At 37.4% G+C, this 27,118-nt stretch overlaps 1 protein-coding gene across 16 annotated transcripts in view; it reads right to left on the bottom strand.

Moving 5' to 3' along the window:
- Positions 1–27,118, bottom strand: part of LOC122212297 (putative RNA-binding protein Luc7-like 2) — a 57,036-nt gene extending 29,918 nt beyond the window's left edge. Inside the window, exons 1-5 of one of the 16 annotated variants that reach the window (XM_042926141.1) lie at positions 26,712–26,800; positions 23,684–23,767; positions 13,840–13,910; positions 12,758–12,831; positions 12,170–12,264 (exon numbers count right to left, since the gene is read on the bottom strand). In XM_042926141.1, the coding sequence (XP_042782075.1) occupies positions 12,170–12,264; positions 12,758–12,831; positions 13,840–13,910; positions 23,684–23,701 (258 nt within the window). In that variant the 5' untranslated portion in view covers positions 23,702–23,767; positions 26,712–26,800. The other 15 variants (XM_042926111.1, XM_042926121.1, XM_042926151.1 and 12 more) reach the window with 15 other exon arrangements.

Here is a 27,118-nt window from a genome sequence, read left to right as displayed (position 1 = left end):
TCAAGGAATTTACACTCTCTAGACATCAAACTAAAGCAACAGTTGCAAAGATACACAAAGAAGTACAAAGATTTCATTGCAACACTGTGCACCAAAACCAAAAACTATTAACATATTAATAATCACTGAATAAATACTTTAGGAAACAGCCATATTATGAAATATAGAGACATATTTTAAAAATATAGACCACTGGGCGCCTGGGTGGCTCAGTTGGTTGAGTGTCCGACTTCGGCTCAGGTCATGATCTCACGGTCCGTGAGTTTGAGCCCTGCGTCGGGCTCTGTGCTGACAGCTCAGAACCTGGAGCCTGCTTCAGATTCTGGGTCTCCCTCTCTCTCCGCCCCTCCCCTGTTCATGCTCTCTGTCTCAAAAATAAATAAAAACATTAAAAAAATTTTTTAAATAAATAAAACATAGACCAGTAATTTGAAACTTCTCCAAGTTAAAAAAGAAAAAAATCAATATAATGCCATTTGTTAAAACACACTCACACATACTTGTAAATGTACAGAAAAGAGAGTGAAAAAGGTTTAGGTTTGGGATGGGGGATGACATCTAATAGTAAATATTCATATTTTATGTTTTCACTTATACTCGAAGACTATATTGTCTAAGTAATTAACAAAATAAGATACAATGGGTACTCAGCAACACACAAGACCTCCCTTTACATGTCAGTATCCATTTAACACTGGCAAATTCCCTAAGTCTGTCCAAACTTGTCTTTTCTCAAACACTTCAGGATTGCTTTATCAATCCAATTACGAACTCTGACTAGATCATGGGAAATTCTGAATACAAATCAACATGTGGAATTTGCTCTATTAGGCAAACAGGAATGCTTGACTACTTGGACAGAAATATGACGTGATAAAATCTGTATTTTAAAAGCATTAACACCACACTACTAGATGGACTGACCAGAAGAAAGAGATCAAGGGTGGGAAAGGCTAATATAAGCCAGAAATAAATCCTTAGTATCAAAGCAGAAAAGAAAAGAGAAGGCAGGTAATGGAGGTAAAATAAGGGGCTAAAGAGGAGCAAAACCATTTTAAAGATGGGAAGGAGCTCTGAAATCTATTGCACGACAACCTTCCTATAAAAATGGAAATCAAGGCTCAGAGAAATCTTAAGATCATAAGGCTAAGATTATAAGCTTAGCAGGAGTAAAAATTTAAGTCCAGTCCTTAATATCACTCAATATTCTTTCAATAACACAATGATTCTCAAACAACTAATTAAATGGAACTACCACCTAATCAATTAACTAACTGGAAATGAAGTGTGGAGAGGAGAAAGTCAGGAATCTTACCAAGGCTTCAAGTATTTCAAACATGAGCAAACAATGACGCCACCAAAAGAAAGAAACTAAATAAATTGGGAGAGCTGGTCTGTGATGGAAAACGTTTGTCTGGACATGTGTAATGTGATATAATAGGATACCTAAGTAGCAGTGTCCAGTATGGGATAGATATGATACTAAAGGCTTTCTTTATCCAATTAAGTTTTCCAAACAGACAGCTTGACATATTTCTCCTTAGAATTACATCTCAAGTATTCTTCTAGGAGACCCTCTTTAAAAAATTATATAGAAACCCCACATCTGACCTAAGTCAATTTATTAACAAAACTCTGAAAACTATTTCTAAAGAACAGTACCACCTGCAAGATAATAGTATACTGCCACAGGAAAATTTAAGGAAGGTGAGGAAGAATGCTTGGGAAGAACAGTATAAATTTCTATTATCATACTTAAAATTTAAAAACAAACCCCACTGCTTGGTAATTTTCTCCCCCACTGCTTGGTAATTTTTATTTAACTTTCCAAAAACCTGTGTTCATTAGAGCAATAGTTTCACTGTTATTTAACCTGGTTTTAATTCATTCATTTATTTATACTGCTTAGTGTTTAAAATAATAATTCTTCCCACTTGTCTTTTTATGATGTTGTCTTACACTATGTTAAGAGTCTCAAGAGTGAAAGACATAGAAATATGATAAATAATTCACAGTAGAAAAATAGCAAGGAATCAAAGAATAGATAGCAACAATGGTAAAGTGCTAAAAAGAATACACACCAGCTAGAGAACAAGTGAAACAGTGACATGACAGCAGGACAGAGAGCACAGGAAATACAAACCTGTGGCCATTTGAACCCTTCCATATACCTTCCAATGCCAATGCTATTTTCTAAAACAAATTGCCTACATTTTGATTCTTCTTGCACCTTCACTTTCTCTCTTCACATTTGTAAAATCTCTCTTCCATACATGTTCAATGTTTGAGTTAAGCCCCAGCTCAAGAACAAGAGAAAGTCATCTAATATGGCAAACCCTTGAAAGAACAAAACTTGGGTATGAGTTTAACTTATGCCATATTATCTTAAAAAATAAAAATTAAGTAGGGCGCCTGGGTGACTCAGCCAGTTAAGCCTCAGACTTCGGCTCAGGTCATGATTTCCCAGTTCGTGGGTTCAAGCCCTGCGTCAGGTCTGTGCTGATAGCTCAGAGCCTGGAGACTGCTTCAGATTCTGTGTCTGCCTCTCTCTCTGCCCCTCCCCTGCTCACACTCTCTCTCTCAAAAGTAAAGATTTAAAATAAATAAACACATAAATAAATTAAGCTTCTTCTTTCCTAATTCCAATCCTGGCAGCATTCAAACTAACAAGTCCAACATGACTATTGGGTGAAGAGGGAAGGGGCACACTGTGCATGCAGAGTAGTTCCTGCTTTTTACCACTTCCCATTTAGTAACTACCTGTTCCCACTCGTATGTTCCACTTCCAAGTCCATTTTTCCCTGAGTGGATAAAGAAAAATAAAGCTCCTCTTCTAGCTTTTAATATTGGTGGTTGCTGGATTTATTTATTTAATTTTTTTTTCAGAGAGAGAATCTGCGTGTGCCCGCGGGGAAGGGGCAGAGAGGAGACTGAACCCCAAGCAGGCTCTGCACTTTCAGCACAATGAACTTGAACACAGCACTCAAATCACAAACTGTGAGATCATGACCTAAGCCCAAATCAAGAGTTAGCCGTTTAACCGAGCCACCCAGAAGCCCCTTGATGATGTTTTTTGATGAACATAGCAGAGAATACTTTCTTATCCATTTCAAACCAACATATGCAAAGATATCTAGGTAACATTAAGACAAAAATCCTTGCTTTACAAAGACTATACCGTCGGAGACAAGACAGAGAGAGAACACATATATAAACAAGATGAACTAACAAGTGCCTATTCAGCAGTATGGAGAGCAGGTGCTATATGAAGGGGTCAGAGGCTAAACAGCTACAGGCTTAGGCAATCACACGTACTAAGCCAAGCAGGATTCAAATGTGTAAAGGAGAAAAGTTATCCCAGGAAAAGAAAGAGATGCAAAAATAAGAAGCATACTGGGGAAGGAAAATAGACAACAATGAATAAATCAGTCTGGTAAATGGGGCGCGTGGGTGGCTTAGTTGGTTGAGCATCTGACGTTGGCTCAGGTCATGATCACAGTTTGTGACTTCAAGCCCTGCATCGGGCTCTGTGCTGACAGCTCAGAGCCAAGAGCCTGCTTCGGATTCTGTCTCCCCCTCTCTCTCTGCCCCTCCCCCGTCACACTCTGTCTCGCTCTCTCTCTCAAAAATAAATATTAAAAAAAAAAATTTTTTTTAAATCAGTCTGGGAAAAAGAGAGGACCAAACTGATTTATCCATTCAAGGAAGAGGTAGATTGGTCTAAGGATTTTACATTGGGGGCCATATATATAACAGGGAAACACCCAAAGTTTCTGTGGGGAAGCAACATATGCTAAGTTTATTTCCACTTAGAAATGACTGGCTTAAATTTCTTAACATTTAGATCTCTTTAAATGTCATTTCATCAAAAAAGTTTTCTCTAACCACCCTGAGTAGCTTCTGGACCACTGTCTCAGACTGTCTAAATTACCTAACCATGCGTTTTTTCCTCTGGCAACTTAAATCACTACCTGAAATCACATTATTTCTTTTCACTTAGTGTGTGTCTCCAACATCAGAATGCAAGCTCCTACCACTAAAGGAGAAACCCATGTTCACTTCTGTATCCCCAACACCGCACATAGTATGTCCTCAATAAGTACTTGTTAGGTGAATGAATGAATGTTGTTCACAGCAATCAGTACCACTCCCAAAGAGATGAAGAAAATAAATCACCTTTTGGAGAAAATTTTTTTGTTAATCTTTACTGTAAATCCTTTACCTTCTCCATTCAGCCCTCACTAGCCTAGTATCTCTTGCTCACTTTTTTCTATTTCTTCCTCCTCTTAATTTCAATATTACTTAAATGCCATTACTCCAAACACTGTAATAAATATCATAAAAGGGAAAAAACAGAAAAACCTAAATTTGGAAATTTTACAAATAAAATTATCCAAATAAATTAATATTTATGCCTATATTTTTTGATCCTGTAGACCAGTTATGTCTATGGGACAAAATACATTCAAGATATTTAACTCTATACAGGTCAAAAAACAAACAAAAATGCTTTTACAAGTTCCCTTAATGAGAATCGTCAAACTAAAAAAGATTTTTCTTAAGACATCTGTCTTTGCACATCAAGGTAGAATTCATCAATTTAAAAAATATTTCCAGGGGCACCTGGGTGGCTCAGTTAGTTAAGCGTCCAACGCATGATTTGGGCTCAGGTCATGATCACACAGCTCAGTGAAATCAAGACGCATGTTGGGTTTCATGCTGACAGCACGGAGCCCGCTTGCCATTCTCTCTCCCTCTCTCTGCCCCTTCCTCGCATGTGCATGGGCTCTCTCTCAAAATAAACTAAAAAAAAAAGTATTTCCAGTGAGAGAATCTGTGAGTTTGCTTGATGTTTGTAGTTTAATCCCCGTACAACAAATATTTGTTTCAAGTTTTCATTTATTATTATGGGCTCGTTCCATTCTGTGTTCACTGTCTTCATCCTCCAAATGATGCATTTATAACTCCATCCTCTCTTTTTCATTAAATAGCTTCAGAGACACACTAGTTTCCTAAGACTTGTTAAAACAGTTTACAAAACTGTACCTATCTCTAAAACAGATCTGAAGAATTCAAGGAATACCTGGAGGATGATTTGAGGTTCTCAGGTAATAAGCATTTATTGAGAATCATTGTACAGAAAAGTAAATGTGACACTGAAATATCTTAATCATGTACCAAACTATGAAAAACAATCTGCTTAAAAAAAATTTATGTTTATTTATTTTGAGAGAGAGACAGAGAGAGCATGAGTGAGGGAGGGCCAGAGGAGGGAGACACAGAATCCATAGCAGGCTCCAGGTTTGAGCTGTCAGCACAGAGCCCAACACAGGGCTTGACCCCACAAACTGTGAGATCATGACCTGAGCCAAAGTCTGACGCTTAACTGAGCCACCTAGGCGCCCCCCAAAAAATTGATCTTTACTACTTTATACTGTTTCAAGACTCATCCTATCAGGTTAAGTCCAAGATTTAAAGTTTGCTTCAAAAAAACAAACCAAAGGACATAAGTGATTATAAATAAGGCAGCTATGTGGTAAAAGATTTATTGAAGTTGCTGTATGGGTAGGTACATGAAATTCATTACACATTTTTATTTATAGTTGAAATTTTCTATTATAGAAGTTAAAAAAAGGGCGCCTGGGTGGCTCAGTCGATTGAGCGCTGACCTTGGCTCAGGTCATGATCTCACGGTTTGTGGGTTCAAGCCCCACAACTGTTCAAGCTGACAGCTCAGAGGCTGAAGCCTGCTTCGGATTCTGTCCCTCCCCTGCTCACAAAATGTCTCTCTCTTCAAAAATAAACATTAAAAAAAATTTTTTTAATGAACTGCTATGGATCCACTTATACGTAGATTTTTTTATAGTACCATACTGTAAATATATCTTCATGACTTTATTAATATTTTTTCTGGTTGACTGTAAGAATACAGTATATAATACATATATACAATACATGCAAAATATTGCCAATGGACTGTTAATGTTATTGGTAAGGTTTCCAGTCAATAACAGGGTATCAGTTCAGTTTTGGGGAAGTCAAAAGTTACACAGGGATTTATGCCTGTGCAGGGCTCAGCACCCTTAGACCTGTGCTGGTCAGCAGTCAACTGTGTATTTGTATTTTTTTAAATTTTTTTTAATGTTTATTTTTGAGAGAGAGAGAGAGAGAGAGAGAGAGAGAGAGAGAGAACGCGCGTGCGCATATGAGTGGGGGAGGGGCAGAGAGAGGGAGACACAGAATCTGAAGCAGGCTCCAGGCTCTGAGCTGTCAGCACAGAGCCTGATACGGGGCTAGAACTCGCAGACTGCAAGATCATGACCTGAGCCAAAGTCAGACGCTCAACCAACTGAGCCACCCAGGTGTCCCTGTATTTGTATTTAGCCATTAATCTAAGTAACAAATTTGCTGAGCAACCTCAACTAAAGTCATACTAAAACTATAACAAGATTCTAGAATACATGGTCTCTGGATCACCTTTAAAAAAAAAAAAATCACTTCAGGGGTGCCTGGGTGGCTCAGTCAGTTAAGTATCTGACCTCAGCTCAGGTCATGATCTCATGGTTTGTGAGTTCGAGCCCCACATTGGGCTCTGTGCTGATAGCTCAGAACCTGGAGCCTGCTTCGGATTCTGTGTCTCCCTCTCTCTGCCCATCTCCTGCTCATGCTCTGTCTCGTAAAAATAAATAAAACATGTTAAAAAAAATTTAAAAAAAAATCACTCCCACAAGCCTCAAGTGTATTATTTTAAGTATACAGAATGAATGACTGCAATATTATTCAGTATGAAAAAAAAAGGTTACTTCCCAAGGTTATATGTACCCCAAGTTGAATAGTTTAGGATATTCATGTGCTACTTTGCCAATAAAGCTATAAACAATATTGAGGGCTTGGTTTTTAAAGTTTTAATTACTCAGTGGGAAGCTTTTAACGTGCCTCTGACTTCCTGGACACCAAAGGTGTTTTTGGTTTAGGCAGTTTCTGCAAGTGCTTGTTAAAGGAATGCATATTTTTATAATACTATGAGAAAAAAGAAACGCATACTTTTTTTTAACAGACTGAGAAGAAAATACAAACAGCAAACCTGCTTGATATGAAGACATTATATATAATATACTTCAAAAGCCAAAACTGGTAAAACCTAGGTTGCAAAAACCAGAATTTTCACAAAGTGGGAAGGCTCTAGAAATGTTATGTAAATTAAAAAAAAAAAAAAAAAATCAAGTCAGTAATGTGGGCTAATGTTAAAAACAATTGTTTAAAAAAATACCAAAGCAGGGGCGCCTGAGTGGCCGTGGGTTAGGCGTCTGACTTCGGCTCAGGTCATGATCTCAGTTTGTGGGTTTGGGTCCCACGTCGGGCTCTGTGCTGACAGCTCAGAGCCTGGAGCCTGCTTCAGATTCTGTGTGTCCCCCCCCCCCCCCCGCCCCTGTCCCCGCATGCACTCTCTCTCTCAAAAATAAACATTAAAAAAAGAAATTAAAAAAAAAATACCAGGGGCGCCTGGGTGGCTTGGTCGGTTAAGCATCTGACTTCGGCTCAGGTCATGATCTCACGGTCCGGTCCGTGAGTTCGAGCCCCGCGTCGGGCTCTGTGCTGACAGCTCAGAGCCTGGGGCCTGTTTCAGATTCTATGTCTCCTTCTCTCTCTGCCCCTCCCCTGTTCATGCTCTGTCTCTCTCTGTCTCAAAAATAAATAAACGTTAAAAAAAATTAAAAAAAAGAAAAATACCAAAGCAGCCCTAAACAAACCATTTGTTGATTTGCTTATCTACAAACCAATTTTTCACATCTGCATGTGAAACTACTGTCGTCATATTCTAAGCAGCAGCTCAAAGAACCCAAGATACTGCCCAGCTCCTCAGAAGTTGCAAGATAACACATTTCCCACTAACAATCATTAATTCTTGAAACTCAAGTTAGTTCTGTAACAGATTTATTTAGTGTTCTACTTTGGGTAAATCAATTATTCATTCAACACAACGGAGGGACAGTGTTCTAGATGCTGGGGACACCGCGCTCAACAAAACATCCCTGTTCTTACTGTGAAACTTACATTCTAGTGGCTGGTTGAGAAAATTTTGTGGTTTTTCTTTCTTACCACCTATTCTTCTTCTCCATACTTTCATGGGTCTCTTACAGAGGTACTACCAAGACTGCAGCAGTTTTAAAGTTCAGGTTTGTATATATCCAAGTAACTGATTTTAGACCAGCCCTTAAACAGAATAGTTTAGAGAAACAATAAAGGAGTTTCAATTAGTAAAAACTACACTTTAGATAGGGGCGCCTGGGTGGCTCAGGTGGTTAAGTGTCCAACTCCTGACTTCGACTCACGTCATGATCTCAGAACCTACTGGGGCACTATAAAATCAACTCAGAATTTTTGAAACTAATAATCCTACCTAATCACTTCAAAAAGCACAGAGAAAATTTTTACTTTATCCCTGTCCCTTAATATTTCTCAATTTTAAACTTTAAATTCTATTTCTCAGCAGTAGAATCTCTTTACTTAAACAAACTTTCATGGAAAAGCTCTATACTTAAAATGTGTAAAATTCTAGTTGAAACAGTAAAGACTGGCCTGTCCCCATGTTCTTAGTGCATGAAATGCCTCCAAGGACATTTCAGAAGCATCTACAAGTCACTGCCTTAAGTAAATGTGCTATCTAAAAAATTAACAGAAACATTTTTTTTTAAAGGAGATTTAAATAACTCTTAAGATTCCTGTGTATTTCTATAATTCTGTCAGACATCTGACAAGCACAGCTTCTCTGAGCCTTAATTTTTCCCATCTATGAAATAACGACCTTCTACTATAATCATGACGCCTGTCAATCCTACAACTGTACTATGATGGCTATAATAAAATTAGTAGTGGCCATTTCTGATTTTAGGACAGGCACATCATGAGAGTGCACATTTTCATCTCTGTAGATCTTAATTTCAAGCTTCTGTTACCACCTCTGCTTTAGATTTAATGCTTCTATAAATTATTACTACTACACATCTTTTTCCTAGATCACAAGGAACCAGACTGAAAGATATGTTTTTGAGCACTTCATTATACTTATTTTTCTTCAGGGAAGGTATGTACCAGAAATAATGTATTTAGGAGAAAAAAGGACAATTTTGTTTAGGTTTTTGTTTTGCCTGACCTGAAAGCAGATGCTGCCTACTGTTTGCATAGTGACTAGAACAGGAAGAAACCAAGCGTGTCTAAAGAAGGCGATGAATGAGACTAAAACAAGACACTATTATAGAGGAATATGAAAATAACCCAAGCCTTTAAAATAAAGCAGCTTCCTCAGTTATAAAGAAACAGTCACACTTCTTTAAAAATCATAAGCCAAATAAACATACACACAATTATTTGCCTCTCTGTTGTACACCTGACCTCCTCTTATTAGTTTATGAATTAGTTATACCAGAGTATCAGACTACTGAAAGGTAAAATATTACAGAGCATTTTCACCAAACTAAATTCCAAAAATATTCCATACTAATAGCTGTGAGTACGTTTTTAGAAATCACACTCTCCATCTCCAAAAATGAGAGAGAATACATTTCTGTGTATTCTGCTAAATAATCTAGAGTATTAGTGAGTCATATTCTGTTGGAAGTGACAAATCTGAGCAAAGGGTAAACTTTAGTTATGCAACAAAGAAAAAGCATTATAAAATTGTTACAATCCAGTTCTTTTCATCTAATTTGTTAAAACAACAACAACAAAAGAGAAGCAGGCATTTCAATGTAAAGGCAAATGAAAACAGGCTAACAATGTATGAATAGTTAGACTATGCCAGAAAAGGAGTTGTTCTACAGAGATTGGTTGCTAAAGAAGTCATAACTCTGTAATTACAAACCATCTGTACACAGGATGAACTGTTATAAATAGCTCTTTTTCCTAATAAGGGTCATGAGAAAGTCACACTATGGATAGTTTTGAGTTCTCAAGGAGACCACTCTATAACCCTGGATTCTCACAAAGTCCTATAGCGAATCTATAAAGTTCTGATTAACTTCTCAAAGAGGTTCACAACTACTTAATCTCATCCTTACATACGACAATCTCTTGCCTATTACACTGACAAAATGAGCTATTTTCATCCACAGTTTCCCTGACAAGTACATGTAGAAGGGCTTTTGTTAACTGTTTTTAATATAATCCAAGCACCATCAATTTTAAGCCTCAGCATTCAATTCTGTACCATAAGAAAAAGTAACCAATTCATACTTTTTCTATCATCAATTTAAAATGTGTATTTCTGGAGCACCTGGGTTGCTCAGTTGGTTAAGCGTCCAACTTCGGCTCAGGTCATGATCTCAGGGTTCATGGGTTTGAGCCCCGTGTCAGGCTCTGTACTGATAGCACAGAGCCTGGAGTCTGCTTTGAATTCTGTGTCTCCCTCTCTCTCTCTCTGCCCCTCCCCTGCTTGCACTGTCTCTCTCAAAAATGAAAATAAACATTAAAAAAAAATTTTTTAACGTGCATTTCAGAGATGTTAACATTTGAGAAAATGTGCATCTTATAAATCTACCAGACAAGAACTTTACAAGAAGGAAAGTCCAAGACCAACCATTCATCTTTTTTTATTTAACATAATGAAAAATTAAGTACTCCCTAGAGTAGAAAACATGCTGAATAAAATTCAGTTTTGGTCCCAGTTTTACTTTAAATCAACAGAACTATGTGATTTTGAGCAACTCACCTACGAACATTAAGGCTAACTGTGAATCATTTACCTCACAAAATAGTTTTAAGAAATGAGCGTAATTGCCTATGTACATTATAAAATGTAAAGCACAACTGTGATTCTTACTAATAATGCCATATCTGAAGAATATAACACTGTGTCCAAGTCTTGCTATGGCTGGTTTTAAGTCTTAAAAAAAAATAAAACTAAATTTGTCATTTTGGTAATTAATCCCGTTCTCAAAATCTATTTGAAGTGATTAACTTAGCCATTAAATAAAATGACTTTGTTAAATTTACAATAGTAAATAAGAAGAATCAAAGGATACTACAGATAATTGTCGATTTTTCACACTTCAAATGTTTTATATCACAGTAGAAAATACATTACCCAGTAGATACAAGGGCTAACTTATCTGTCATAGTTCTAATTCAAATGCTCAGAATCTAATTTCTTACCTTATGTTATTCTTAAAAAAAAAAAAAAAAAATTCAAGTATTACATGTTTTTAAATGTAGGCTCCCTTTTTCCTTTTAACATAATACAGTTTCCACAGTCTTTCCTACTGGAATAAGACAAAAGTGTTTCCTACTGCATATGCCTTGGTATCTATCTGTTAGAGGTATTTAATTCTTCCTATTAAGAAGAAACCATTCATTTAGACTAATTTAACTACAGGAACTCATCACTTCTGAAAATGGAAATCAGAAAGCTTTTCATCATTTCAGGCAAATGAGAAATAAAGCCAACTAAATGTTTAGCTGCCATCACAGCTACCCAGAGAAGGGAAGCTCTTACAGTGAGTAACCATTTCAACCACATCAAGTCAGGAAATCAGATCCTTTGTTCCATTTAAACAGGTCCATCATCATGTGGTTTATCTTTCAAATTAAAATGATGAAAAATAAAAAAATGATGATACTCCAAGGTCAACCAACAAGACTAGATATAGCATCTAAATTAAACGAGCTTTTACATTAGAAGTCAGCAATATAAAATGAATTTAAGTGACAACATTACTAGCAAATTAAGCTCTGTGAATTTAAGTATTTACTAATATGTTTTCTCCACTATGATTTCCACAATATAACGTGCACAAATCTTAATATATAATGCTTTGGATAAAAGTCTACTCTGCCCAACGGTAAAAAAAAAACTACTTTAAAAATCATTTATATTATTTTGGAACCAAAAGTGCAACTATAGTGCAGTAATTGCCTCTATATTCCAAATAAGAAAGGCTTTTCCAAAAACTGCTCTGAAGAAGGAAAAAATGATAAAGCACAGAAACTACTTTTGGGAGAAATCCCATTTTTGCAGATGGGAAACTCAAACAATATAAGGGATGCAAATACCTCCTCTAACAGTGTTTTAAAAAATCACCACATAATAACTTGACAAGGAATTAAGTCTTTATCAAGTAGTTCATTTTCGAAGGATACCAATAATCAAACAATAGATTTAATAAATACGTACAGTTCCAGAGAGGACATCATGGGGGCAACAGTTGAGAAGGTGACTCTTGCACACTCGGTCATCACTGAATTTGATTCGTTGGCGAGTAGTATCTCCTGTAATATAGGAAAGTTAATAACATTCAAGGTTAGACAACTGGAAAATACTTACTTTCTGAGAGCCCTACTATCACTAGCTTTTTCTGTGTGGCTATACACACATATATTTATAAATCAGCTCAAGAGGGATTAGTTTTTTTATATAATATCCCATGAAAAAACTATTTTAGACATGCAGCTGCAGTATGTGTACTGCAAATATAATTCAAATAGTCAAAGTGGGAAAGCAATGCATTGTTAACAGAGTACTTCAGAAAAGCATAGGATACAGAGCAGGAATGGACTTTAAAGATTATGGAGTCCAACTCCTTCAAACTGCAGATGAGGAAATTGAGGCCCCAAGAGGTTAAGCGACTTGCAGCAGACCCACTAGGAGAGTTTCTACTGGTATACAATGTTCCCTACTTGACGCTAAGCATAGATTTATTTTGTAATTATTTACATTAATTGAAAAACATAAAAAGTAATCTTGCAAACATTGCATACACACTGCGAATCCCCACTGAACCCCAGACGCCATTTCTTCCACTATTTTGTTCCAGCTGAAGTGTCTCCCATTTGCTGCTGGGATGAGTTAGAGAGGGTAGAATAGCGTGTTTAAGAGTGTACAAACCTGGAAGAAGGACTTACACACCAGTCAAACAAAGGCACATTGCCTAAATGAAACGTTAACTTTAATGCCTCCAAAGGTACCATACCTTCACGTTTTAGGTGGTCTGTGCTATATATGGCCAAACTGGGTACATTTAAATTTATTGTCTTCATATAACACAATATACCTCCTAAGCAACAGAAGCATCCAACCTGCTAATCAAATAGGCCTATCTAACTCAAATTTTAAAGAGTCTAAGAAAAATAAAGGTAACTAGCTCTAATAACAAAATATAGATGTTAGTTACAATTTTTTTGCTTAGAATCTCTTTGCGGGGGGAAAAACTCTTAAGGATGTTTCCTCTATGTAGAATGATCAACCCTAAGAAATGTGTTTTATTTTAGCCTTAAATTGATACCATCATTGATGAATGAAAACCTACTGATGAATTACTGAAGCGAGAACTGTTGGTACCAAAAGAGATTATAGAAACCTCTGTACTTCATGTGATGCCTGGGGCACTCCAAAAACTCATCTAGGAAGTGATCCAATTATTTAATTTGTTTTTTACATGTGAGCAACAAAAAGGTTAAGCCTTTACCCCTTTCACATGGTCTTTTTTGAAGAGCTTAATGCAGTCAACTAAATATGTCATTTTCAGGTGGGGTAAGATTTTGTTCAAATTGTTTTAACTCCGTTAAAAAGACTTAACACTCTAATTTGCAATCAGGGTTTATTATATTTAAGAAAAATAATTTATAGCTAAAATGATAGCTTCAGAGCAGTTCAACAATAGGTTTTCTAGAGGCTAGTCTCTAGTTAAAGTAGGTTATTTTTGACACCACAATTTGGAATAAATCATTTAGTGTTCACGCCTGCTACTATAATAAAGGTTATTTTGATGGTCCTTTTTTCCTTTTAAACACAACTGCTTTTGTTCCACATTCATTAACACATCTGAAAAGTTAGTGATAACTCACGGCTCGGCGAATGCGGGGCCTTTCTGACACTCCCTTGCAGATTGAAGTAGGCAGGCATAGATACATTGAACCTTTACAAATAAAACAAGGGGCCAGATTGTTCAGTTTGTATAGAATAGACTCTGCCAGCAATTTCAATACAGCATCTAGAAGTACATGTTGACTGTAAAGATTCTTGTATATGAAAACAAAAGTGAACAAAATCAGGGTGTTTTATTTTTCAAAATATTGACTTAACAAGTGTAACCCTACAAAAGAATATGATTGACCACAGGAAAAAGTCCAATGCTGGAACTCTAGGAAATGCTCTGTGGGCCAACTGGGGTTTTTAAAAAATGGTTTTTAAAAAATTTTACCTCATTTTAGACTTTGGGGAGGGCCTAAGTTCACATTAGAATAAGTTAAGCTCGCACCAGAAAGGCAATGCTATATACTAGACATTTTTTGCTTACTGGCATGTAAGAAAAACTGTCTTATTTAAAATCTCTACCCAAATTATATTAAGAAACTTAAAGATCATGTAGGTTTTAAGTAGGAAAAAAAAAAACCTTTCATATCTAGGACTCTCCCTGCTACAATATCTAAGCTTTTTAGTATGTAACAAGAGTACTGTTTCAATGCTATGCCAAACTAATGGCTCAAGATTATCATAAACCAGGCTTCAGAATAAAATCAAGGTTCTCAGGAATCTTACTAATCAAACATTTGTGAAGTAGGGCGACTGTTTTTGCTTCAGAAATCACAACATTAAATCTAATATTAAGATATATGTGCCCTGAAGACACAGCTATCAGGTGAAATATAAACAATTCCAAATATGAATTTAGCAAAGACTATCTCTGATGAGTTTTTACAAAAAGAATCTACTTCTATAAATGCCAAAAAGTGTTTTAAAGTAACTTCTCAGTGCCTCAAAATGCTTGCTCTAAAAACATTTGATAACTGCAAACACAATAAATACAGCTATCAAATATCAGCCTATGCATTACAGAAACCTTTAAGACAATGAAATAATAAAACCCCTAATAATTTAAGATACAGAAATATCCTGAGGGACTAGCAACTAAGTATCTGTTTATTTGTATTTTTAAAGCTTTACTTAAGAGTCTTAAGGTTAACATTTTAAAATAATTTGTTTACACTACCAAGCAGTATTTCATTAATTTATTTGGGCATATACCATCAAAGTATAATTTGGCTAAATCAACAAAGAATTTTTAAAATAAAAATACTGGTAATTTTGGTTTCTGTCAAGGTATCTGGCCCAAACCATGTTTTTCAAAAGAAACTAGGTAAAACAGTGCCCATGGGGGGGGGGGGGGGGGGGAGTGGGGGTGGGAGGGAGACTACAATTAATAAAAAACAATTATGAATCAAATCTTTGAATACAAAGAATTACTTTATGAATTCAATATACTTTATCTTTGGGTCTTCTGGGCCTATATTCATATAAAAATTACCTGAGTTATGAAAAAACAATTACCTTCTTACACTAACATTGGATCCAAATCACAGAATCAAACCTATTAGTGAAAGTATCTCCTCTGGGCTAGTCAATGGGGCTACAAATAGGCATATAATTAGAAGCTCTCTACCCTCAAGGAGTCCATGATTCTGAGAGAGAAATAGGACATTTAACAAGTAATAAAGGTAGCATGACCCGAGTGCCAAATGGGTTTCATTAACAGTAGTACTTCAATACTTCTGAGACGCTATAGAATGGCCACCAAGGATGGAGAGGTTAGAAAAAAGGCTTCATGCAAAAAGTAGAAGCCCAATTTTAAAGAAAAGATAGGACTTAAACCACAGGAAAGAAGAAGAACATTCCAAACTGGAGTATTATCTTTGACAAAGTTTATAGAGGCAGAAAGGCTTAGGAAATGGTAAACACGGCAAGTCTTATTTTACTTTGGCAAATGACTTCAATGTAAGGGAAGAGCAAAGTTGGGGTCAGAATATTGTGTGGGTAATATCTGATTTCTTAATTTTTTTCATTTTTTTCTTCAATCCAGATTTTTAGTATATAAACAGAGTAAAAAAAAAAAAAAAAGTTTAAAAATTATGGGGCAGAGATTAGATCAAGTGATTTAATAGCAACACAATGTCCTAACCATAAAAGTATGGAGGTTGCTCTGCCCTATAACCTCTACATTAATTAGGCTTTGTACATACCTACAATGCCAAGTTTGTAGAATAAGAAACTTGACTGAGAACTTTGCTGGGCAAAGTGCCTTTCATCTGAATGCAAGCATCAAAATTTCTGTCAATATTTCCTACCAAGCAACTAACTTCAGAGTAACAACTTATTTTACCTCTCTCTTTGATTCAACCCCTTCATGAGCTTCACAAATTGTAATTTGTATTTGGGAATACCTGATTGCAGGGGTACAATAAAAACTGGAATGCCTAATATTCCTCTCAAAAGTTTTTCAGCAAGTTAACAGGGCCTAACATGGCAGTGAAGCAGTTTCACTTGGGGAATGCCAATAGGCCGCTCTAAAAAGAAGGCTCCTGTCCAAACTGTACTCAAATATTGCTATTCTCAAAATCCCCTCCAATCTGTTGGGAGGGGAAAATAAGCCCACTGCAAAATGCCAACACCACTATTTTATGGTCCTACCTTTTCTGAAACAGACTTAAGACCTAAATGGTACTAGTAACAATGAAAACCAGCCTATATCGTATCTGACATCGTTTTACATGGTGCATGCTATTTTACCAATGCCCACCCCCCACCCTCCCTCCAGTACCACCCACCCTCTCCCTCCCATACAAACAATAAATCAAATAAACTTTCATAGATTTAGGTGCTATTTTAAAAACATCAAAATTTTACTTTACCCATTCTCTCCGATGCTCCCTGTATTTTTTTAAGCTGTGAGTGGATGACCATGCTATGTGATCAACAACTGTGAAGGCTAAGCAAAAGTGAACTGAGTTTAGTATTGTAATTAAAAGAACCTTAAAGTCTGTAATATTTGACATATATAATGGTATGCAGAATCCTTATTTTACTGCATATTATCAGGCATTAATGGCAAGCAACTTATAAAAACAACTAATTAATATTTCTTTTGTATAGAATTAGCTTAGAGCTTAGCTTAGGGAAACCAGAGAGAATAAAACTCAACAGCACACAAAGCAAATGGAAGCAACCCCTGGCTTATAAATGGGGCCAGAAAAAGAAAAGCCCTCCCCGCAGGTACACTTATTATGGGCCAAGTGTCACCAATGGCTTAGGACAGAGTAGGCACATTCCCCCTGAAATAAAATGCATACCCCTTCAGTGAGAGGAAAGCAGAGCAAGAAAGACAGGCATCTAACCAAACGCTTAAAGCTTCTCATTTCCCTGTGCCCTCAAACCATCAAACACAGAGAAATGCTTCACCTTCTTACCACCATTTCTTGTATTAGCTACTGAGTCCATATAGTAACAAGGAAACTACATAAAGACCCATAGCCAATTTCTAGTCTAGGGCAGGGAGAAACTTGCCCGGCCTCAGTAAACCCTTGTGTTCAGAGGTAAAATCAGGTGATTACTGCTGCACAGTGCCTACTACACTGAAGAACCGATTTACTTTTACACCCTCCTTGAAGTTTCTCATCAACTACTAACTTCTCCCACCTACCTTTGCTGTTCCTTTAGAATTCAGCCTTAAAACTCATCTGTAAGAACTCTTTTGTAATTATTCTTTTAAAAAATCTATTACTCCATGTAATTGTTAATAAATACACTCAGTTTAATTCACCGCATGTTTACATACTTCAAAGTATAGAATTTGTTTTATAAAAGGACTCACTACCATGTCTTAGCATATTATGATTACAGATGCTTTGAAAACAGTTAATGTGACTTGATAGACGTCAAACTTTTCAAGAATATATTTACTACATAAGGAAAGAAAATGTACTCAGCCGAAGGTGGCAGTGGGAAAAACCAATTATGGTATTCTCCCTCCCAAATGTAATATCAAGTCACTTCTATGTAACAGAACTTATAAAATCATACTGAGTGAATAGGAGAAAATTTCCTTTACCCCAGAAAATGCAAAAGTAAGGGTACTATATGGTAAAGAAAGGCTATCCCTCCGAATCTTTGCATATGATCCTATAGGTTTATAATTACAAATAGGTACTACTGTTACCCCCACCAGAAGCCCCAAGACAACCCCAACATTTAAAAAATGCAATGCCCATTGTAGAATAAATTTCTAGAACAAGTTTGTTCTTACCAAGTATGATCAAAGATCAATAATGCTAAAATAACTTTTTAAATCTACCAGCCTACTTGTCTATAAAAATCCCTGTAACAAATTATAAAGAATGAGACAGGGAAATAACCTTTGTATTAGGTGAAAAAGCTTGCATGATATTTAAGAGCTAACAGAATGGTGATGGAAATGTGAGAACAGAAATACTAAAGTAGCTACATTCCAAAGGCTCTATTCCACCCCTTGCCACAACTATATCTTCTCTCATTACACAAGCAGAGTCTTGGCCACTGGCAGGGGTAGTGGTGGAATACATACTTCACGAAATCTGTCAATAGATTTCTCCTTTTAGACTTAAGAAACACATCAGAAAAGCCTTATTAATAAATTGTTACCTAAAAATTAAGTTCTAGATTATACAGAATTTGTTATTGTGATACATGTCATAAAGGAAAATTAGTCATTAAAAGGTTGCAGCCTGCTAAATTTTGTATTTTGATACTTACTTGCAGAGCTGCAATTCTGATACAGTAACACTTGTACTCTGGGTATCTGGTGCCTTCTATCATCCACAACTTTCTATACACAAAATTAGAAGTAACGAAAGCTATCTCTGGCTATGAAGAAATAGCTGAAAAGAACCAAAGAAAAAGTGATTGGCTAATTTACCAAAAAGACAAGTTCTCACTGGTTGGCTATAGCTATGAAAGCTAAGTAGGAGCCTCCCCAAATCAAAAAATAATGAAGAAATAAAAAAGGAAAAGAAATGAGAATATCAAAGGACAGAAGTGACAAACATCTCAATGATAAAGGAAGTTAAAATGAAAAACAGAGATTACCATGAAGGAGACTGAGCCTTCTAACTACTGAAACGACACAGGAGAAATACTGTGTCACATTGGATACATGCTAAATTCACAAGGATTGCCTCTGGGGAAAGGACTGTGACTCTGAAGCGAAGAGAAGGAACTTCATTTGTAATGCTTTGTTGTTGTTGTTTTTTTAATTTGAAGAAAACATACAAAATAACATCTGTTTACTCCTATAGGTGTTTGAAAGTCTTTTGTATTTTTAAACAGTATTTGCAAAATTAGGCCCCTATAATCAGCATCACAGAACTCATCACTTAAAATTAAACGTAACTGCTCATGAGTAAATCTTCATTCCCTACTAGACTTTCAGTCCCTCTAAGGTTAGTCTTGTATCACTCTTTGCTGCAGAGACAAAAGATAAGAAAACAAATATGTCTATAATCTCTAAGGAAAGGAAAAGCTAAATCAACTCAGCAACTTGGAGATATTCAGGAAAGAAAGATTCTATTCTTATCAACAATTACTATACCCTAAAGCACATCAGCCAATAAGTATACAGAACACCATGCCCAGGGGAAGTATCCCTCTAAATACTAAGAGGCAAATTAAATAACATGGGAATTTCTCAAATTACGAACGCATGGTTTCTAGAACCTGAGATGAATCCACTATTTTCTTAACAAGCATGTCCCGCTGCTCTCCTGTCCACAATGTAAAACCACAGCCATTCCCCCCCACCCCGCCCCAGTTTCTAGTCCAGGGGTTATCTTTGATAAGCAACTTTTCCCACATCCAGGCACCTTTTCACATTCCCACAGGTTGGTGAAATCCTGCAAAACCACTGGTCACTGTAGACCAAAACACTATTGGAGAGGTGAGAATTAAAGCTAAATGAGGTAATGTCACCCTAGAAGTCTAGATGAACCTCTCTAGGGACTCCTAGAACGCTCCATCTCACAGGTATATATTTCTTCTGGTCAGTTATTTCTACTTCCGGTCTTGGGTACGTACAGTTCAAGCAGCTTTTTCGTTCATATGAACTACAATTTTCATTCCAGAGTATGAGATTTGTACAAAAGATGATTTTAGGTGTTGTATGATTTTACCAACAGGATTTCACCAACATTTTAAGCACTACTCATTTAGTGGTGATTCTTTATCATGATTAAGTTTAAAAGTACACGAAGTCCATCTAGTGCTTAACACCTAACAAGTTCTAATGTTTAGCACAAAGTGACAACACAGTCTAGGTTATCTCTCTTTTTTTTTTTGTGAGTCTAAGTTACCTCTTAAAATACCATGTTGTTCTCACTGTATTTTTCTGCTGACATAAATTTTCATTTTAAAATTAAATTTTAGAAAGTGAGTTGAAATAAAATATTAAAAAACAGAAAACAGAGTAAAAAATAGTCGACGTGGTAGTGTGACTAATATTCAGGAAACATTTACCTAGAGAACAGGGTTTCCCAAACTTTAATGTGCATCAGGGTCATGTAGAAGGCTTCTTAAATCACACATTACTGCTCCCAATCCCCAGACTTTCTGGAGTCAGTTGACCTGGGGTGGACCCAAGAATCTGCATTTCTAACAAGTTCCCAGGTATTACTAAAGTTGCTGGTCTAGGGATCACACTTGGAGAATCACTCATCTAGAATAGTGACCAATAAGCTTTTTCTTACAGGGCCAGATAGCAAACATTTTAAGCTTGCAGCCATATGTCTCTTGCTACTCAACTCTGTTTTAAGGCAAAACGGCCATAGACAGTATGTACACAAATAGGCATGGCTGTGCTCCTATAAGACTTTATTTACAAAAAGCCAAGTGGGCCACAGTGCCAATCCTGACCTAAAACATAACTGAAAATGGTCTACTGTGTAATCTAATAGGACAGAATAAAGAAGCAGTGAGCAATTAAGTATAATGAAGATACTATCCAATAAGTATCCAACCTATCTAACTGAAGGGCAAAACTTTGGAAAGTTTAACTCTGAAAGAGAAAACTGAGGTCTCAAGAAGATAAAACAAAACAATTTACCATGCATTCAGGAGACATGACAAAACACTCAGCAAAGGCAGCTTGTTAAATTCTTTTCATGTTGAATCACACAGGTCAAACATCACTGCACATGGTTCACAACTAAATTAGAACATATGGATCAATATCTAGTGAGAGTTTTTTTTAGAAAAAAATTCTGAAGACTCCTTTCTCTAGTCCATGTTAAACAGCAAAATATGACATTTATTCAGTGTTTACAAACTACTTTTCTCTATTACCTCAGTAACCTTACAAAAATTGATTAACTGATGTTATTTTGGCCTTGCCTTCCAATTTCTACCCTAGCAGCTACTAGTGTATGAGAATTTAAATCAAAAGCAACAGAATGACTTTTCTGTAGGTGCTGAATTTGTAAGAGTCCCATCAGAAATGTACCCTCTCTCACTCCCTCATTCTTTCTCCAGCAAAATGTTCCAACTTTCTTCACCTTCTTAGTCGACTTCTTATTAAGAATGATTAAGGTGGACAAGTACAATCACTTATACTTTCTGATAGATTATACTAACATAACAGCCCTAGGCTCTTAGGATTCAACCTATTTCATTTCTAGAATTTCATTCTTGAGGAGCATCTGCCTCATTTATCACAGTTTTGCCTACACTTAGTGACCTTCAGTTCAAAGCCATCTATCTTTGTAACCCCACCACTTGCCTGAACTCAGCAACTTCAAGCTTTAAGGTATGAAATCACCTGGTAATGAACACTATCTGACTCACTGAATGACCATGATCCAGGACTTCAATTTGCCCTTGAGTTCCTGCTAACTATCTTGAACATGCAGCTCACCATTTCTCCTTGTAGGACATCTTATCCAAACCAAATCATTTACTTACTGCTTACAGAGCTCATGCAGTGATAGACAAAATGATTTTTCTTTGGTTCCAACTTATTTACCTAAGTAAAAGAGAGCATAGGCTCTCTTGCATAGGCTTCCCTGAAGACAGCTAAACAGCTACAGACAACCCAAGGACAATACAAGATTATATGAAATGATACTATTCTTATTTTCTGGACCGTCTTGCAGACAGAAATATTCAGAGTTCAAAATGAGTTAAAGTTTGTTTACAACAGATTTACTATATGGATGTTAGCAGAGCTTTCAATGTTTTGATATGCCTGGACCTCTGATGGAAGTCAAATATTTACTAAAACTCTTACTAGGCTTATGTTTAACTACTGTTTAGCCTTTGTTTTTTGCTAAAATTTCTTACGTTAAAAGAACTTACAAGCTCTGGAGTAAGATACACCCCATTATTTTTTAAAATGTGTGCTTGTACATCAAAGGCTATGCCTCCTTCACTTAAAATGAACAATCCAAGTAGAATAGAAGAATGGCTTACAACTGACCAAGAAATAAATATGGTTCATTATGCTAATGAGAAAAATTAAAAAAAATGCTCTCAATGTTGATGACAAGTCAAGGAACACAGATTACAGTAAAGATGATTTTATGAAGAAAATCCACTGAAGAAAACACTACTTCAATCTTGGATTCAATTACTCATTTCGCAGAAAGGCAGCAATGTCATACTGTCCCACAGGTTCAACACTTACGTACCATTAAACTTACATTAGAAACAAGTAAATTATTTTCTGAACTCCATTTTCCTGGCTATCTCCTAGGATGAGTAGTATCCTTTTAATTTTAGATTCCAGAAAACTATTGTATAATATAACTGATGAGCAGAAATATTAAATTATGATGAAATGTACTCTATTAACTGAGGAAGTACATCACTGTATGGTTAGAAAGATTACCCTGAAAAACAGGTAAAATTATCTGAGAGCTTTAACTTGCCCTCAACATTTCCTAGCCATAATGGGCAACTAACAATGCTATAAAATTCTATTCCATATTCTATATTCTATTAGTCTACTGGTTGTTTGGGGTAGGGGATGTGGGGGTGGGGAGAGGGGTGATGCCATTCCTGGCCTGTTTTAACCTTTCAGAGATGATCTCTATTTAAAGGTTGTTAAGTAATTAAAATGTACAGAGTCCTCAAAACTGCTTACTGTAAATTCCCTAGTTTCCAAACTTAGGATGTAATCTAAATTCATATCCTCAATTTTGTTTAATTCCTATCCCTTGCACCTTGCCAGGCCTTTTTGGGGTCGGGAGCAGAGACTTATAACCAAATTGTATGTGTTGGCAATAGGGCTTTAGCTAAGGGACATCCCTGCAATTAACCTAACTCCGAAGAAATGACTACAGTCTGTGAAAGGACACAAGAGTTCCTCCAACTGTCACAAAGAGTTCTCAAACTGCTGCTCGAATTTTCCTTTGCTACTCCTCCGTACTTTCAAATGGACTACGTTCAGGGAAAATAAATTATCCCTCTCCCTTCTATTAACGCTAACAACTGAAACAGAAAAGTATTTATAAAGTTTAATGTATCTCAAACTTCAGATAAAATAATATACTAATTTATATCTACTTATGGTTCCTCTCTTCTAAAAAGCTTACAATATACTTATTTTTCAATACTTTCTGAGTGTAACATAGGAAATTGTTTGGTTTCCCATTTAACAAATTATTGATTTAACTTGAGGCAAAAAAGGTTAAGCGACTTACCCAAGGTTATAATTAGAGGTACAGCTGGGGCTAGAAACCAGGTCTCCTGAGTCTCAGCCCAGGGCTCTTTTCCTTAGCCCATGATGCCTTATCAGAAAAATCCAAATACAGTCAGACCCCCAGTTACATGGGTATGAGTTACACTGATTCACATATACAAACTTTATATAGTGTGACCAATGTTTCAACTCACGCGGTACCCTGCTTCCATTTATGCAGTATGCCAGGCATCGGCACGATTTTCAGTGGCACACAGGCGGTTGCCACCACCAGGGCCCTAGGCAAAATTGCAAAGAAGGCAAAGTTTGTCTTTGGCCCTCCCACCACCCTTATGCATTCCTCTCCCACCTCCTGGTCATCCCCCTGCCCAGCCTCCCAGCACCATCATGCTGCCCTCTGGTTGTCCAAAGCCCCCCACTTCCACCACTCACCCAGGACTGACCTTCCTGGGAGTGCCCAGTGTTCCAAAATTACCTCTCCATTTCCCTGACACTAAAATTCCTATTTCTAAGAATTTCAATGAAGTTTAGGTAATCTAAATGATTAACTGATTTAAGTAACTCAGAGTAAGGTCTACTTTTAATACATTTACATCTCCAATGAGTTTTAAAAAGAATTAAACACTGATTTGGAGGGAGGGGAAGAAGGAAGAAATATTTTTATTGGTGGAGGAGATGGGGAGGTGAGAGGGAAAGGTTTTCCCAGCGCCCTAGGCCTCTTGTGCCACTTCAGATTCCCTGAGACACACACTAGGGGTTGAGGGGCATTATTGCAACTTTGAGTCCCACTATCCCAGAAGACTGTAGTTGTCTTATAGTCTCTGGGGTGATTTAAAAAAAGAGAGAGAGAGAAAGAGAGAGAGAGAGACAAAGCTGCCTTAAATACCTTCCCCTACCTACCTTTTCCATCTCTCTCCCACCTCTTGGATCCCCATTTCCACCTCTTAGTGCCAAAGACACCCAACAGCATTCCCTGTAAGCTGTTCCTTTGTCCAATACAAAGCTTTCCATTATGTGGTTTCAAATTATATGGTGTTATTCAGAAACGTATCCATGTCCCCCTACCCCTGGATAACTTGAAGTTGACTGTATGCTAAAAAAGAACAATCCTAATTATTTAAAGGTCCTGAATCATAAGATGAAATATGTAAACTCATTATCTAGTAAGAAGGAAAAGAATGTTCTGATTCTTATCTTGTATACATAAAAGAATTAATCTGGATATCTAAAAAAACATTCAATTCTTTTCCTTGAAAGTAGTAGGTTTCTTACTTCTGGCCCAACACAGCAGTGAAAATCCAGTCATTTCAGCTAAATAATATCGTGGACTTGTTTACATGAGTTCATTGGTAAATCCTCTTAGTCTGGAGGCAAAAAAAATCCAGTAACAGACACATAAAAATGTAAATTTGTATACAAAGCAGAATGGATTTTAAGAAACCCATGTTTCTGCTGTCTACACACACAGGAATAGAAAGAAAGGTATTTTTTATGTAGCTTTGCAATGCTAGATTGGCTACCTAGTTTGGAAATTTATCAGGCAACTGATTAACAGTTACTTTGCTCCAACTACCCTCCCAGTAAAATTAGAAAATTCAATCCATGCAGAAGGTACCAAAAATGGTATCCATCTAGGATTAAAAGTTTCATGTAAAATCTTAAATGATTTCCGAATTGCTATTACAAAAATCAGTTACTCTATCAACTAAAATCCTGAATTAGGTCTCTTCCCAATACCGTCTTCATTATGGAAAAGGAGCAATGTCAAGACATGCTGCAGTTATAAAATAGCCATTCTTATCTAAAGTGGAAAATGAACAGGTTAACAGTCTCTCCAGGGGCATTTTTAATTAATGTTAACTTTCAAGGGTTTACTACACAAAATTCATTTCCTTCCCAATCTTCCCCTCCTCTCTACACAACCACAAATAGGTCTGCCACCTCCACCTATTTGTTTATATGTCCTATGAAGACAAGTTCCCAATGTGGGTTTCTATTAAAATTCAAATGTGAACACTGAAAAGCCACTCTTAATATGCATTGCGAAAAGTATATGAATTCAGAACATATTTTTTAATCTACTCACATATTTTGCTGCAAAGTACTCAAGAAAATCAGAAGAGCAACTGTTAAAAATATAAGTGTGCCTTTTCTCTTACGTCAAGCAATTTAAATAACTTTTCAAGAAAAAAGCATTTCTTTAATGGCTAAGAAACAATCTACCTAAACAAGCAACATATAAAAATGAGCAAGTGTTTTGCTGTTATAAGAGAAAGTACTAAACTAGATCTTTCCTCCTAAATAGCATGGATTTGAGCTCAATTTGAGAATACACTGTTATTATCATCACCAAAAAAGCAACAGCATTTCATCTTTTTATTAGAAATTCTTTATGACAAGATATCCAGCAATTAGTGATTTTCTACACAAACTCTAACCTAAGTGCTTAAAAGGATTGTTTCCCTCAATTCTATTTCACTGGGCACCACATTTTCAAAATGGCTCTATTTGGGGCACATGCAAGATTTGTCAATATTTACTGAACAAAACTTCTATTAAATTCTCTAACAAGATGGAGGTCTCTCGGAAAAAACAGGCCATAACATTTTTTCTTTTCACAAAATGGGGCCAAACACACCCACTTCAAGAAACCATGGTTTGGGTCAGATTTTTTCCATAAGAATGGTTGTTTCTGTGGGGATCGAGAGTGCACTTCTGGGGCTGGAATCACTGTGAAGGTTTTCTCCGGACCCAGGTAAGGGGCGGGGGGGTTGGGGGAGGGGGCGGCCAGTTGTCTCTGGATGCTCGGGAGGGCGGCGGCGAGGGATGATCCCAAAGCTCTGGGTGAAGGAATTAGCTCAGGGGCGGAGGCTTTAGCGGTCCACCGGTACCTCATCAGCCACAAGACGGGATGCCCCACTACGCCAGCAGAGACGTGGGCTCCCCCATCCCAGACAAGTCAACATTGAATCTCAAACTCTCCTTTCTGCCTCCAGGCCCCGTCTGACCCCATTGGCAGCAGTTCCCGCCAATCCGCTCGGTCACCGCCCCCCAAGCCCGCCTGCCCAACCCTGATTGGATGGGACGGGAGCCGGGACCTCGTGTTACCAATCTGGGAGCCCCTTACTCAGCCACACACGCAAGCCCAGGTACGCCCGCGGAGCCCCTTCCCCTCGCTTTCCCTTCCCCTCCCCCACCCCCAGGGCACTGGCAGACACTTACCGTCCCGGGAGGTGCCCATCAACTGGTCCAGCATCGCGCGCATCTGGGCCTGCGCCGACATGGCGGCGGCGTAGCAAGCGGGCGGGCGGGGGTGGGGCGCAGACCGGGCCCTTTCGGGCGGGGGGGACAGGGGAAGGGGTGGGGGAAGGTGAGACGCTGTCTCAGTTGCCGCCGCCGCCGCCTCGAGGCGTGTGGAAAGGGAGCTGGAGGGCTTGTAGCAGGAGAGTCCGGGCTGCGCTCCTCACGACGATGCGTAAGTGGAAAGCAGCAGCCCCCGAAAGCAACCCTCGTTCCCTCACTCTCCGTCTGGTCCTGGGACAGAAGCGTTACGGGCTAAGCAAGCTCTCGCCTCCAACACCGCCACCCGCCAGAAGCCGTCAGCCCCCCCTTCAAGCTCTGACGCCGCT

This window comes from Panthera leo, chromosome A2, assembly GCF_018350215.1.
Source record: "Panthera leo isolate Ple1 chromosome A2, P.leo_Ple1_pat1.1, whole genome shotgun sequence".
Lineage (NCBI taxonomy): Eukaryota > Metazoa > Chordata > Mammalia > Carnivora > Felidae > Panthera > Panthera leo.
The sequence above is the reverse complement of the archived record's forward strand: the minus strand, read 5'-3'. Positions and strand labels throughout refer to the sequence as shown.